Source organism: Typopeltis vanoorti, chromosome 20 (assembly GCF_054136105.1).
Source record: "Typopeltis vanoorti isolate ZY-2024b chromosome 20, IOZ_Tvanoo_1.0, whole genome shotgun sequence".
NCBI lineage: Eukaryota > Metazoa > Arthropoda > Arachnida > Uropygi > Thelyphonidae > Typopeltis > Typopeltis vanoorti.
Genome location: NC_143568.1, coordinates 86,460,047 through 86,477,064, shown reverse-complemented (window position 1 = coordinate 86,477,064; position 17,018 = coordinate 86,460,047). Strand labels below are relative to the sequence as shown.

The following is a 17,018-nucleotide window of genomic DNA, read 5'->3' as shown; positions in this document are numbered from 1 at the left end:
ATCTCTTTTAAGAGATGTGGAGGGGGAATAAAGTTCCTAGCAACGTTTCTCATCCCAAAATTTCAGGTTTTTGATGAGATTAGAACTCAGGGTTTTTTTTTTTTTTTTTTTTTTTTTTTAACTGAAGGGCACTTTCAACACCAACAATTTGACAACTCCTAACCAATGCCCTCATAGACCAAATGCTATACTAAAAGAAATTCACTACAGCAAACTACTACAAGTCTATGAGTTTGTTATATAGAGTTGACCACAGAAGATAAATATCAGGAAGGGGACAAAATGTTCTGGGAACTGTTGAAAAAAGTCTAGAAATAGAGAAAAGAATACTGCTAAAAGAATCAGCAATGATAGCGACATAAAATCTGCAGATATTCTGGAAGCTAAGAACAGCACACTCATTCAACTCATCATCATCAAATTCCTGACATATACCCTCAAGGGGTGTACAGGAGATGACAGTACTACATGAAGTATTTACATCATTACTAACTTCCTATCTACAAATTTCCTCCAAATCAGTCTGTTACTTGTCAAGACTCCAAGATTATCAGATCTTATATTTCTATCGTCTAAGGCACTTTGTACTATATCAATCCACCTATATCTTGGTCTTCCTCTTGGTTGTTTTCCTGCCAACCTGGCAGAGAACACTTGTTTTGCTAATCTTTCCTCGCCCATTCTGTATAAATGACCATACCACCTGAGATTAGCTCTGTTAACGCATTCCTGGATGCTGACAATGTCAAGTTCTTTCCTAATATCCTCGTTTTTAATATGATATTGCCATTGATGCCATCTGTTCACGTCTCTAATCTATCTCAGGACTCTCATATCTGCGGTCTCTAGTTTTCGGTCAAGTGTTTTACTTCTGACCCAGCTCTCAGATCCATAAGTTAAAACTGGTTTGAACACTGTCTTGTATACAGCTAATTTAGTGTTCCGACTAATTTCACTCTTATTCCATATGAATTTATTCAATTGACTTCCTACCATACCAGCTTTGCTGATTCTGTTGTCTATTTCTATATTGAATTTATCATCTTCACTAAAAATAGTGCCTAAGTAGCTGAAATGTTTTACTGGTTCCACAGGTTCTCCATTCACAACACAGTTGACATTTTCAATGATTCTGCCTATTTCCATTGTCTTTGTCTTTTTAATGCTGACCTTCATAACATATCTATTACAACAGTTATTCAATTTGAGAATCTTGCAGACTTGTAGCAGATTTATATAGAAGTATCACATCATCTGCATAAAGCAAAGAGCTGACATTAACATCTCCAATTTTGATATCAGGTTTAATACCACTTTCCTTCATAATGTGATCCATATAGATAATGAATAACAGAGGGGATAATGAACATCCTTGTCTCATACCAGATTTAACATTAAACTATCTTCTGTACTTCCTTCAATTCTAACTGCTGACTTACAACTCAAATAAAGACTAAGTATTGCTTGATATAATGCCCATCGACACCATATAACTGCAGTGTATTGAATAGCTTCTTTCTTGACACCTTGTCATATGCCTTTTCCAAATAGACAAAACTTATATACAGGTTTTTGTTATATTCCCATGATTTCTCGACTATTTGTCGTAAAGTGAAGATCTGATCCTGACAGCCTCTATTTGGCCTGAATCCAGCTTATTCTTCACCCAGCTTTTCTTCCACAATTCTTCTCAATCGTTTCTCAAGTATACTTGCATAGATCTTGCCAGGAACACTTAGCAGAGAAATACCTCTGTAATTCTCACATTCAGTTTTATTTCCCTTTTAATATATGGGTACTATGAGAGCTCTACTCCAATCACCGGGAATTCGTCCCTCTATCCAGGCTTTCTGAACTATGCAGTGCAGCCACTGTAAGACTTTTATACCACCATACTTCAGCATTTCTGGTCAAATATCATCTACTCCTGCTGCCTTTCCACATTTTAAGCCTTTGATGGCTTTTTCTACTTCAAGTATGGATATGTATTCCTTACTGCATGTCTGGTCAGTGTTTTTTTTTTTTCCACTGTGCTGTCATCACTGCTTGTTTCATTTAGCAGTTTTTCAAAGTAATTACTCCATACTTCAAGGATATCTTTTTTCTTCCGTTTTCATGTCACCTTTATCATCTCTAACTCCTTTTACAGCACTCTTTCCTCCATTCCTAAGCTTCTTCAACAATCTCCAGAATATTTTGCCACCTTCTTGATATTTATTTTCTATTTTCTTGCCAAAGTCCGCCCATGACTTTTGTTTAGCTAGTTTTACAGTGTTTAGCATTCTTGCATTTGTCTCTGTATTCTCTAAGAGCACAAGCTGACTTATTTGTCAGGAACTTTTGATATGCTTTCTTCTTTTCCTTCACTGCCTCTTTAACTTCCTGTGTCCACCACGGAGTTCTAATTTTTCTATCCTTGTAGACAACTTCACCATATACCTCTCTAGCTGAGTCAATCAGGGCTTTCTTCAAGCCTTGCCACTGAATCACCAAGGTTTGGTTCCTGTTCTCAAACTCTTTCATTTTTTCTTCAATAATCTTTGTGTATTTTAGTCTACGGTTCACATCTTTGTTCGTTCAGTATCCAAGTAGATACCCAACATTAGGTCAGAAGTCCTGGTCGGTTCTCCACATTCCTTTAAAGGCTATGTGGAGGTCTCCTCTTAGTTATACAGCTTTGACCCTTAAGCACCCCTACCACATTTAATGACATTAAAAATACCAAATTTTCTCAACCACTGAATATTGCCTACATGTTTGCTATGGTGCACTAAAATTCTCTATGGTTGCATGATCCAGAAGAATGCAATCTGGTATATGATCTCTCATGTATCCACTTCAATCCCTCTCTCACAAGTATTCAAAGTTTATCTTATGCCTATTCTACAGATACTTTTGTGGACTGCTGAACTGGCCACTGTTATTTGTCCACTTTCCTCCAATATCATAAGAACAAGGGCTGCTGCTAACTAACATTCATTTACAGTCCAGTTGAATATCACTGAACCAAATTCTCTGCCTCCTCTTTCATTCAAGTTAGGTCTGTTCTTTGGAACATCTTCCTCCATTCTACCTTCCCCAAAGAACAGAACCTTCAATTGTTCAAAAAAACGTGAACAGATTCCTCCTTTCTTTTTACCCTCTTTCTCTCACACACAGCACTGATATGCCATAGATCTTGTGATCTTTCATGTGTGTGTGGGGGGGGGGGGGAATGAAAGAGCAGTCAATGATCATCATATTTGGTTAGAACTTAAAAGCTGTTCAGAGCAGATATTTATGACTATGAACATGACTACAACAGTTCATGCTCAGTGACATAAAAATCACAGAAACTATGGACAACTGAAAATTGGGTACTTTGAAGAATTTGCTTTATTTTATTTACTTATTTTTTTAATCTATAAGGTAAGAGAACCTGAGTCTAACAGCAGCCTAACAAATGCTATAAGCAGACTATGCTAATCATACTGAAAGCCCATGGTATTTTCATGATATGGAATAGGTCCACTAGTTTTTAAATTGATACTACCATCTTCGTTATTAAAGTAACAAAATTTCATATGATAAGAACTATCACAGAATGATTTGGGTGATTAACTAGAAATTGTTATTTGCAATAACATTCACAATTTCAAAATTGAGAAAGGAAGAAGAAATGCATATATAAATACATGTAATTTATCTTCATAATATACCCTCAGATTTCTCCATATTATAAGATGGGTGGCACATTCTTTACTGATACATTCTAACACATTCTCTTGTAAGGAGCTTTGAAATTTGTTTCATTTTTATCTAAATTAATTTGAGTATGTTTGCTTCTTTATAAATTAGCAGTACTATATATAATAATAATAAATAAATAAACTTTGAATTTTTAACATGTGTGATTCTCATTAGACAACAGTGAGAAATTAGGAAAATCAGCTTTACTTACTCTTTCAGTTCAGCTAATACTTGAGCAATATTGGCTTGTGTAGCTAATCTGATCATAATATCCAACTTTTCAAGCTTAACATAGATGGGATCATTATACTTCACAAAGAATACTTTCATTTCATGCTTTAAAATATCAGGCCTAGAATACAAACAATTATAATGAGGTGTTGAATAACATTAACGAAAATATATATATATTCTTTTTTTATAGCAGTCAATTTGACTTCCATAGTCTTCAAAGACAATCTTTAATATGCTGTTAAAAACATGCTAGACAACTTGTTTTTCAAAAGGATGATGATTGTCTATGGTTTCTCAGGGGCTCACAATGGTGAGTATGGGCATGGCAAACCCGAGATAGCCAAGCTAGACCTGATCTTACTTCGCACAATATACACTTGGTATATCATATCTGGAGAGTGGTCGTCTACTCTCTCTTACTTCTTACTCCTTCCCCCACCCAGTGATATTAGAGCAATCTGAGGGCAAGGAGGGGCGACTCTTTCCTCTCAAACTATAGTTTCCACTATCTACTAAAAAAGGCAAGCCTGGTTGCCTTAAGGTGGCAGCCCCACTAGGATACCTATCGTCATGCTGGTCACTTGACATAGGGAAACACATATTACTTTCAAGTCTCAACGCAATCCAAATCAGACAGAAAACATGGGACACGACCGCAAACTGGAAAAGGTTAAGAAATTTTGGAAAAAGAAAAACGTGGTGAAATATGCTACATGGAACATTAGAAGCATAGCACATAAATAAGAAGAATTAGATAAAATTTTAAATGATGAAAATATAGAAATTGCAGTGCTTACAGAAACAAAAAAGAAACAGCTAACTACAATATCATACATAGTGGAGTGGACAAACAAATACATGCAAAAACTGGTGTAATGATTTGGATCCATAAATCAATTTATGGATCCAAAGCAAAAATAACAGACCATATATTATAGCCAGAGATCTTAATGCCAGAATAGGGATGAAAAAAATTAACAATAATATACAAAAATTTGGAGAACAAAAATGGAAAGCGACTCATTGATTATACAATAATTTAAAAATAATGAATACATTTTACAAACATAAAAATATACATAAATATACATGAACATCAAGATGGAGAATTGAACACTGAGACTTATACATATGGTGCTACACAAAGTTCTACTAAAGAAGAGTTGGTGGCATTTTTTAAGTCAGAGAATGCTGCTGCAAAGAAAATGTTGGCCTTAGTGGAGATCTAAAGAGCAGAGTAGAAAATTAATACCAGGTAATAAAATGTTTTGAAAATATTTGGAGATATCAGGAATGTGCAGGAGGACAAAAATCAATAATAGACTACTTTATAGCAAATGAAAAAGCAGCACACCTCTGCCTAGGCGTTAAAGTTAGAAGAGGGCTAGAATTGAGACCATTTAGTACAGGCAAAACTAAGATTTCCACCAAACTGGCTACAAGAAATAAACAAACTAGAGAAACAAAATCTAATTACAAAGTAAGACTACTAAATGATTCAAGTATAAGAAATTTATACCAACAGAGGATTAATAACTATTTAGAAAAAATACAAGAAAATGAAGACACTGAGAAAGAATGGAATAATATAAAAGAAATTATCGCATTGGCAGCATATTAAAGTCTAGGAACACACAAAAAAATATCATGAAAATAAAAAATTACATATATGGGACAATGAAATAAAAACAATAATTGAAGATAAAAAGCTGGCTTTTAAAAGATGGTTAAGTAGCAAAAAACAAGAAGATGAAATTGAATATAAAAAAAAGACAAGAGACACAAGCCCATAGAAAGTTGGGAAAAATTTATATCATATCTAGAAAATGACATATACAAAATAAGACCCAGTGTGTACAAAATACTAAAACACATGAATGTAGATATAAAAGAAACTGCAAATATAAATTGTGAAATAGATATAAAATAATTCTTGGATTACTTTACAGATCTTTGGACGGATAATACTGGCATCAAAAATAATTACACCAGAAACTTACAAAATACCTAAAATGATATGATAACAATGACAGAATTAAAGGACAACCTAAATAAAATAAAAATTGGCAAATCAGCAGGAGAAGATGAAATGAAAAAAATTTCATCAAAGATTACTAAAATTTTTAAATAAAATATATACAAATGGACAAATACAAATAGAATGGAATACAAGCATAGTAATACCTATATTTAAAAAAAGGGGATAAAACAAAACCTGTTAACTAGAGGTATTAGTTTATTGAATACATGCTACAAAATATATAGCAGAATACTTAATGAAAAACTAAAAATATACAGTGAAAAATATTATTAGAATGTCAAAATGGATTTAGAAAAGGGCATTATAGAATGGATGCAGCTTTCTGTTTAAAACTACTTATAGAAAAAAGAAGAGAATTTAATTTGGAAACTCATCTTTTGTTTATAGATTACGAAAAAGCATTTGACAAAGTAAATACTGTTTGATATATTACAAAGAATAAATATACCTAATATTTTACTACATGCAATATTGAATATATATATAAACAGAATGAAAGTTGACTGAAAAACAATCTTAAACCAAGGAGTAAGACAGGGATGCCCTCTGTCTCCAAACTTTTCAATATTTACATTAATGAAATATTAATACAGTGGAACACCTTAAACAATCAAGGTATAGAAATTTTCAGGAATAACAAAATAAATATGCTATTATTTGCAGATGATCATGTAATAATATCAGATAAGAAGACAATTTACAAAAAGCAATATATAATTGAAACATTATAGTAGAATAGTCTGGAATGAAAATTTCCATAGATAAAACTAAAACAGTGGCATTTTGTGGACAAACTCCAGTTAGAAGCAAAATAGTTATTAATAATAAAATAATAGAACAGATAAATACTTTCAGTTATCTTGGATGTGAAATCTCATATGAAGGAGAAAAAGACAAAATTAAAATACTTCAAATTTTTTACAGATTATAGACCTGATAAATAGAACACTCAACCCAAATATAGTACAAAAAGAAACATGCTTGAAAATATACAATACTTGAGCAGTGCTGACATTATTATATGTCAGTGAAATTTGGGCAATAAACAAACAAGATAAGCAAAGAGTAAAAACAAGTGAAATGAGATTTATGAGAAGAGTTGCAAAATATACATTATTAGATCAAAAAAGGAACGAAGACATTTTAAAAGAACTAAAAATAAAATCAATAGAAGAAAAATTATACAATTATAAACAAAAATAGATTGGACATGTAAACTGAATGGCCAACACCCGACATCCTAAAGAAATACTAAAATATAAGCCAACTGGAAAGAGACGGCAGGTAGACCTCAAAAAAAAAAGGATATTATTAATCTTGTTAGTAACTAATTTCTAATTCATTTATTACTAGCAGAACTTGGAATTTTCCTCCAAAATTTTCAACATCCTTAATGCAATGAACAAAATGAATTTGTAAGCAGAAAAAGAAATGTTTCTAGTATAAGCTAAAGACTAAACCATTGAAGCACACCTAACATTTTACAGATATTACTTAAAATAAGGGGATATTAAATCCCACATAGTTTTAAAACCGAATAAGAAACTCAAAGATTGGAATCAGAGAGTTTCTTGCCGAATATAGTAAACTATAAAGTATCGGCGACACTAGCGTTAGCAAATGCAAGTGATCCTAGTACGTAGTACAATACTGGGCAGCTCGTTGCAAAGGTGGAGAAGTTCATGTGAGATTTAATATCCCCTTATTTTAAGTAATGTTTTCATTGCCGAAATGAAGTTATTAGCTCTTTATATTTAAGTAATTTTACAGATAGTTTAGATTCTAATCGCATTTTAAAAAAATGTGATAAAACTCTGAACATTTACAAATGAGACAATACAGGATATAGAATTAATATGCATTTTGCATTGGTGAGTATTCAAAGCTGCTTGTCACCATTGGCGATCTGCCCTATTCTATAAAGTGCAGACATTACTGAACAGTGCTGCATATCTGTGCTAAAAATCAAGAATTAGGAAGTTGGTGCAATGTTTGTCTTTGTGAACTGTGTTATTGCAAATGAAATGGGAAAGGTGGTTTGAAGATGAAACATGTTAGAGCTAGATGAAAAGTATTCTAAGGGTGGAAAAAAAAATTCTTTTGACGCTTCTGTTAGATTCTCTGTACTAACAGTTTCATTTGTCATTGAAAGCTTTTACAATAAAATGTGCTACTGACGAGCTCTTGTTTAATGAAATTCTAGACAAGTATTATCACATGCACATTTTAAGAGTTAATCTGGGTACACATAGCAAACTTGAAGTAAAGAGATTCATGAGAACTGATGGAATTCTTACTCTTCGGAATCATCACTATTAATGAACACTCAAGTAAGAGTGAGATACAATGTTGTTTCTTAGAATTACACACACACACTGGACATGCTAAAGAAAAATTTCATATTTTAATGAGCCACACAGAGTGGCCAGTTTCCAAGTCATCACAAACTGCATGAAGTTCAAGATACCTATCAAACATCTCATTTCACTATATCACAAAAATGCTCATTGGAATTTGGTAAATAAGGTGGTCTAATCTCTGAACTGGTCTAAACTGAATTCTTAAGAATGCATTGTGCAATAAAGGTGGGCTTCTGTTGACTTAATGTTATTGTGTGTGCACGTGCATGTAAGAAATATGAGTTACTGTCACTCATTTTTGAGTTTTATGAAGAGATTAATGACTTACTCTATTTTAACTGTGAATTTTCATGCAAGGATATGAATAAGGAGGAATTCATTGTCACTGCTGCATGAACAGGCTATAAATACATGGTGGGATGACACAAATGTCAACTGGATTTTCATTCGTTAATACTCATTAATAGTTACAAAATAACATCTGTTTAGCAGACTACATACAGCTGAATGTCACTACAGCAGACACTGTTATAGCAAACTTCATAATAATCACCAAATTCCTAACATCTACCCTAAAAGGGTATACAGGATATGATGATTATTATGAAGTTTGCTATTTTCAAAAATTGTTATTAACAATTTTCCTCCACATCAGTCTGTTACTTGTCAAGACTCCAACATTATCAAATCTTATATTTCTATCGTCTAAGGCACTTTGTACTATATCAATCCACCTATATCTTGGTCTTCCTCTGGGTTGTTTTGCTGCCAACCTGGCAGAGAACACTTGTTTTGCTAATCTTTCCTAACCCATTCTGTTTAAGTGACCATACCACCTGAGATTAGCTCTGCTAATGCATTCCTGGATGGTGACAATGTCAAGTTCTTTCCTAATATCCTCGTTTTTAATATGATATTGCCATTGATGCCATCTGTTCACACCTCTAATCTTTCTCAGGACTCTCATGTCTGCGGTTTCTAGCCTTTGGTCAAGTGTTTTACTTCTGACCCAGCTCTCAGATCCATAAGTTAAAACGGGTTTGAACACTGTCTTGTATACAGCTAATTTAGTGTTCCAACTAATTTCTCTCTTATTCCATATGAATTTATTCAATTGACTTTCTACCATACCAGCTTTGCTGATTCTGTTGTCTATTTCTATATAAGAAGAAAGTGATTTTTTAATTGGTGAATAGTCCGCTTTTTTCCCCGTTTTTGAGTGCTAAATTGTTTCTCTGAATACGAGTGTACTTCAGTGGTTGTTTTTTGGAAGTTAGTTGCTGTCGCGATATAATATATTTTGGTACCGTCGGAATCAAACGCGTAACGGTGGAAGACAAAACGAAGCTAAGTTACTGTATTTAGTTATATTTCATTTTATTTAATTATATTTAGTACTTAAATGTTCTGATGTTTGTACTTTTTTTTCCTCTTATTTATTAATTGAATAATTATTAAAGATTACGCTACTCGGCAGTAAGGAATGATAGTGGATTCAGCAGCAGTCGCAAGTGGCGTAACACCAAGTCCTCCGCCATTTAAGAACTCAATTATTAGCAATATCATAAGGGACTTTGTGGCATGCAGTACTTGCAGCATGTATGCGTCTCGGGAATTACAGATGTGGCTTGTTAAAGAGAGTGGAAAGCGTATGTGCGCAAAATGCAGGCAGTTGGAGGAAATAAGTACATTAGATATATCGACATCCGACTTTGTTGCTCCAGGAACGGGGAATGAATGTAGGAAGACAAGTAGTATGATAGGAGAGAATGAGAAAATAACAGTTGATAGTGTGGAAGGTGTGAGTGACTGTGGAAGTTTAGGAGATGGTTTTGTTTGGGAGAGTGAATTTAGATTAAGAGTGACTGACCTGCAGAGGGAGATAGATGAGTTGAAAGAGGAGGTGGAATGTCTTGTGAATGAGAGCAGAAGTATGAAAGATAAGATTAGGAGAATGGAAGAGATAAATGCAAGGTGAATCAGAGTAGGAGAGAGAGAGAATTTAGGGAGTATGAGTGGGAGGTATGGAGGTGATAAAAGAGGAGAGAATGGAAACAGTAGAAGAGAGGGAATGAGAGAGAGGTATGGGAATGCTAGCAGACGAGAGGATGGAAACAGTAGTAGGAGAGACAGAATGAGAGAGGGATATGGAAGTGCTAGAAGTGGAGAAAATGGAAACAGTAGGAGAGAGGGAATGAGAGAGATGTATGGGAGTGCTAGAAAAGGAGAGAATGGAAACAGTAGAAGAGAGAGGTATGGGAATGAAAGAAGAGGAGAGAATGGAAACAGTAGAAGAGAGAGGTATGGGAATGAAAGAAGAGGAGAGAATGGAAACAGTAGAAGAGAGAGGTATGGGAATGAAAGAAGAGGAGAGAATGGAAACAATAGGAGCGAGGGAATGGTAAGAGGTAAAATGTATGGCGACTCAATGATCCGTGGTGTTCAAGATAGGATGCGCGAGGAGTGTTTGCCAGGAGGAACAATAGAAAGTGTGGCTATGGCAATTAAGAGAGGTGAAAGGGTGGATGAGATGATTGTGATGGTAGGAACGAATGACTTGAGTGGTAATGTAAGTCAGGCAGCGAGAGATATGAGATTTTTGCTTGAGACTGTACGGAAGAAGACAGAGAGAGGAAAAATAGTGTGCGTGTTGCCTAGGTATGATAATGATGAGTTGAGCAGAAGAGCGGTGATATTGAATGGCATAATAGCGAGAATGTGTGACAAGAGAGGACTGGTATATGTGGATGCTTGGAGTGCATTTGAGGAAAGAGAGGAGTTGTATGCGAGAGACCATTTACATTTGAATGAGGAAGGACGTAGGCATCTGGAGAGATTGCTGTTCTGAACGAGTCAGTGTGTCCCAGGGAGGATGATAGCAGGGGTGGCCTCTTGTGGGAATGGATACTTGGGAGAAGGGAGACAATGTCAGGTAACACTGAGCCCAGTGGAGTCTAGAAGGGATAATGCTGGGTATAGAAACAATGGCATTTATATGCTGTATACTAATGCCAGGAGTATCCGGAATAAGGGAGAGGAATTGGTGGCGCAGATAGCATCAGCCTGGCCAAAAATTATTGCGATCACTGAGACGTGGTTGACAGAAGGGGATATAACAACAGGAATAGAAGTCGCTGGGTATAGCATTTTTCGTCAGGATAGGAGGGGAAAGCGTGGTGGTGGGGTGCTGCTTATGATAAGTGATGACCTATGTCCTCTAAGAGTGGAGAATTTGGAAGGAAGTGAGACAAATGATTTTGAGAGCGTATGATGTGAGGTAGAGGTAGGCAAGACAGGATATTTAGTGGGGTGTTGCTACAGACCCAGGAGCACAGAGGATGGGGACCAGGAGATGTTTAGACAGCTAAGTTTGGCAAGTGCAAGAAGAATGATTGTTATGGGAGATTTTAACTTCAGTAGTATAAATTGGAGAGAGGAAGATGCATGTAGCAATAGGGGAATGGAATTTCTAGAATTCTTGAGGGACAAATGTCTTAAGCAACATGTAACAGAGGGAACAAGAGGTTCAAAAATTTTGGATTTGGTTATAGCATCAGAAGAGTTGATAATAACTAAGTTGACGTTTCTCCCACCAGTTGGAGAGAGTGACCATATGGTGTTGACTTGGAAAATGAATAGACATGCAGGAGTATCAAAGAGACAGGAACTTATGTGGAATTATAAGGCAGGTGATTATAATAGTCTTAGACGTCAACTTCGGGAAGTTTCATGGAGGGAGGAATTGGAAGACCGGGATATCACCAGTGCGTGGGAAATTGTGAAAGAATATTTGTTATCAGCAATGGTAAGTTGTATACCACGAGTGAAGAAGAGGACGCAATTTGGAGTAAAGTGGATGACAAACAATATTAAACAGGAATTGCATGCGAAAAAGAGGCTATGGAAGAGATATAAGGAGACAGGTGAAGAGATGCATGAGGAATATAAGACACAGGCCAGAAGAGTGACTAGTGTGGTAAGGAAAGCGAAACTGGAATATGAGAGGAGATTGGCCCTAAGATCCAAAGAAAATCCTAGGGAATTCTTTAGCTATGTGGCCAGTAGGAGGAGAAATGACTGTGGAAGAATGATATTGTGGGATAAAAATGGGAATAGAGTGACTGATGCAGAGGACATAGTGGAATTGTTCAATGAACACTTTATTGGAGTATTTCATCCTAGAGGAGTCAGTTTTAATGCTAGAGGGATAGGACTGGTACGAGGTCTGGAGATACAAGAGGAGAGTGTGTTTCAGATACTGAGTACTCTGGATGTCAGTAAAGCTGTGGGACTGGATGGTATTTCGCCACGAGTTTTGAGAGAATGTGCTAGGGAATTGACAGTACCTTTAACGTGGCTTTTCAATGAAAGTCAGGCTTTGGCAAAGGTGCCCAGGGAATGGAAGGAAGGTAAGATAGTGCCATTGCATAAGGGTGGTAACAGACTGGAAGTGTCTAATTATAGGCCAGTCTGTGTGTCATCAGTAGTTGTTAAGATCTTGGAGAAAGTAGTGAGGGACCGTGTACAGCATAGGGCAGATGAGGGTAATGTTTTCTGTGAGAATCAACATGGATTTGTGAAAGGATGCTCTTGTTTTAGCAATATGCTAGCCTTTTATAATAAAGTTACAAGAACATTTGATGAGGGGAAAGGCATATACTGCAATTTTCTTAGACTTGGCGAAGGCATTTGACAGGGTGCCACATGATAAGCTGATATTTAAGTTGCAGCACATGGGTCTGGATGTCAGATTGGTCAACTGGATTCAGGATTGGCTGTCTGATAGGTATCAGAGAGTTGTGTATGGTGGAGCAGTTTCCAGGAGGCAGAGTGTTACAAGTGGGGTCCCACAGGGCTCAGTACTAGGACCTATATTGTTTAACCTTTATATCAATGACATAGCCAGTGGATTGCAGGGGGATATTCAGTTGTATGCGGATGATGCGAAGCTGGGAAGGATTATTAGTAATAGTGCAGATGTGGGTAGCCCTGCAAGAGGATTTAAATAAGCTAGATAGATGGGCAAATGAATGGGGGTGTCAGTTTAATGCAGCAAAATGTAAGGTGTTGAAGTTTGGGAAACATCGATGGGATGCTGCATACTCTATGGGAGGAGTTATACTGGAGGAAGTAGGGGAGACAAGAGATCTGGGGTTGATGATTGATAGAAACCTGAAGTTTAGGGGACATATTGCAAAGGTGGTGAAGGAAACACAGAGGATTGCTGCTATTATGAGAAGGACACTGACCTGCAGAGATAAGAGGGTTATCATTCCGTTGTATAAGTCTCTGATCAGACCACACTTGGACTATTGTTCTCAGATTTGGTCCCCAGGATTTGAAGGGGATAAATTAACTGTGAAAATGATACAAAGACAGATGACAAAGATGGTTTCAGGACTGTACAAGGATAGTTATGAGGATCGGCTGAGAGAATGTGGACTGCAGAGTTTGGTGGATAGAAGAAGGAGAGGTGATATGATTGAGACTTTTAAACTGTTGAGAGGTGGTTACAGGGTTGACATTGGGGAGTTCTTTCGCTTGGTTGATCAGCGGGAAGGAGTGATGACAAGAGGCCATCCCTGGAAGTTACGAAAGGAAACTGTGAGCAAGAGGGTAAGGAGTGGTTTCTTTGTGTGGAGGGTGGTTGAGCCGTGGAATGCATTGCCTGATGGAGTGGTGGGAGCAAGAACGGTCAGTGAGTTTAAAGAGTGGTATGATAGACTTTGTGTTTCTCAGGGGGGGACCTCCCCTCGATGAGTCTTCACAGACTTGATGTCTTAGGAAGGACCTCCCTCGATGAGTCTTTTGAATCCTTGGAGGCCTGAATAATAATAATATTGAATTTACAATCTTCACTAAAAATCGTGCCTAAGTAGCTGAAATGTTTCACTTGTTCCATAGGTTCTCCATTCACAACACATTTTCAATGATTCTACCTATTTTCATTGTCTTTGTCTTTTTAATGCTGACCTTCATACCATATCTAATACAACAGTTATTCAATTTAGTCAGGGAGTCTTGCAAACTTGTAGTGGATTTATTTAGAAGTGTAATACCGTCCGCATAAAGCAAAGAGCTGACATTAACATCTCCAATTTTGATATCATGTTTAATACCACTTTCCTTCATAATGTGATCCATATAGATAATGAATAACAGAGGGGATAATGTACAAACTTGACTCACACCAGATTTAACATTAAATCATCTTCCTGTACTTCCTTCAATTCTAACTTTCTTACATTATTCTTTTCAATATGAAATTCAATTTTATCCTCCTCAAGACTAAATAGTGATCACTTCCAATTTCAAATCCACTGTACACTCTGGTGTCCTGCACCAGGGAGAAAACATCACTATCAACAATAACAGTCAATGAGACTTTTCTTATTCCTTGTTTCTTCTCTCCATGTGAATTTGTGCATATTTATATGTTTCCTGAGCAGAAATCCAACAGGTATTTGCCATTATTATTAGCTTTGCTCTTTTCTCCAAATTTTCTCAAAATTTTTGTATGTCTGACAATCAATTCCTACTCTGCTATTTAGATCCCCAACAAGGATCTATTTTTCCTTTTTCATTGTGTCAGTTGCTTTTTCTAAAGCATGAAAAAATTCCTCCACTTCTACCTTAGTAGAGCCTTCTGTGGGACCATAGGCACAAATAAGTCTCATTGTCCAATTCCCCATTTTGATATTTGCCCACATCACTTTTCTTGAGACTGCCTGCAATTCAAGAAGATTAGCCTCGTATTTTGTGTTGAATACTATGGCTACTGTTGTGTCCCTACCTACAAGTATTAAACTTTCCTTTATCCTTTCAAGTGAAACTCTGCTTATCTTTATTCAAAACTTAACTATGTACGAGATATTACAAAATTCAAATATTTAAGCTTTTTTCTCCCCTTAGTGTTCCTAATATTTATATTATACTGCACCTTTCAGGACATTTAGTTTAAGATACATAATTTGAAAACAAGGAGCAATTACATAAACATGTCTGATTGTGAAACTATTATGCAGTTGCAACTCTTTATCTCGTAACTTAACACATTAATTTCCTGCATGATTAGGTTCGTACGTTTTTTCAAGTGATGCATTAGGCAGCAATTTCAGACAACTGTATTATCAATGGACAAAAGTTTATTTAAAATCTTAAATATGGTAACCATTCAATTTCTATTATATAAAATACAATTCAATACTAAGAATAAAATTACACAAGCAAAATTTAAGTATTAGGGCAAAATCCTATATGGGAATTTGTGATCATGCCATCATAACAGATTTTATACATATAAATATACACATAATCCTGGAACAAATTAACCTTTACTTAACTTTATACTAGTCAGAATGCTCTATATTGCTATATTACCATGGACATTTATATTAATATTCAGTTTACCTTATCTAACTTACAAAACAAAACAATATAGGTTAAACTATCCTTTCACTATGCCCATACATACATTTTGACCTTTAAGACACTCTCATATGAAATACCATGCGCATACATAAATCTCTTGCACATGAACACTTATCAAAAAATATAAACTAGTTTACTCTCATTCTACTCTGTCTCGTAAAGTCCTAGTATATCGTCAACAGTCCAGTAATTAACAATGATTGCAACTATTTGCGATTTCAATTGATACAAGATTTTACAGTACCTTTCTAGGACGAACCCTGGCTTTCATGATCTATACCTTTTGTGCTTGAATTAAGGATACACATAGGATCTTCTATTTTATCACTATGGAACTCATCACGTGGGCACGGACTTCTGTATGGATTTTCTTTCCCTTGTTACGAGTACTGTGATGAAATACATAGACAATTTCTACCTTCTTGTAACTATACAGCGTTCCTTGTCTCTTGCAATAGGAATATAGAATCGAATTCCCGCACACTTTGTTTCCTTGTTGTGTCGGACGGAGATAACTCATATGCCGTCACTCAGGAAAACCACATGTTACCTATACGAAAATTTCGTGAAGAAACTCTCTGGAAAAAAGCCTTGTGGGGGGGGGGGGGGTCTTAACCCTTTTATCTGCATGGCCCCTATCAGCACCTTCTTCCATTTCTTTTCTCCCTCCCTCCATCTACTGGAGTGGATCTCACTCACCAATTAAAGTGCCGTTTTTCTGCCCAAAACATGCTACGGTTTGCTTGCACGCGACTCTCATGTGACAACGTCCCACCTTGGGAATCGACCTTGAGCGATCGTCACTTGTTTTAAGCTAGCCTCTATACTAAATTAATCCCCTTTTAGAATTTACTTGAATATTTTAATCTCCTTTTTTTAAGTGTTAAACTAGCCTCTCACATACAAATTCTTATCACTAATCTTCTTTGTCTTACTTAACCTATATTTTCCATATCCTTTTTTGTAATAAGATTCCCTTTTTTATTATTTAGTTAAACTAACAATTTCTGCTATAATTATTTTACTTGGCTGCAAGCATATTTTCTGTCTTTAAATATTTTGTATTAACTACTTACATACGGTTTTATATTTTTATTTTCATGTTACACCATGATAACTGAATTTTTACATTCTTGGTTATCAGAGTGTAACCAAGTGTAATCAGAGTCTTTCCTATCTTGCTAAGTCATTTCGTCTTATGCAGCCACCGAAGGAGGCAAGCT

General features: G+C 35.8%; 1 protein-coding gene across 4 annotated transcripts in view; it reads right to left on the bottom strand.

The window, feature by feature from the left end:
• The window catches only part of LOC150095632 (AP-1 complex subunit beta-1-like), a 246,521-nt gene that overhangs the window by 139,734 nt on the left and 89,769 nt on the right, over positions 1 to 17,018 (bottom strand). For all 4 annotated transcript variants that reach the window (XM_090410443.1, XM_090410440.1, XM_090410441.1 and 1 more), the window contains one exon: positions 3,941 to 4,081. In XM_090410443.1, coding sequence (XP_090266569.1) covers positions 3,941 to 4,081 — 141 coding nt within the window. The remainder of the gene's footprint in view (positions 1 to 3,940; positions 4,082 to 17,018) is intronic.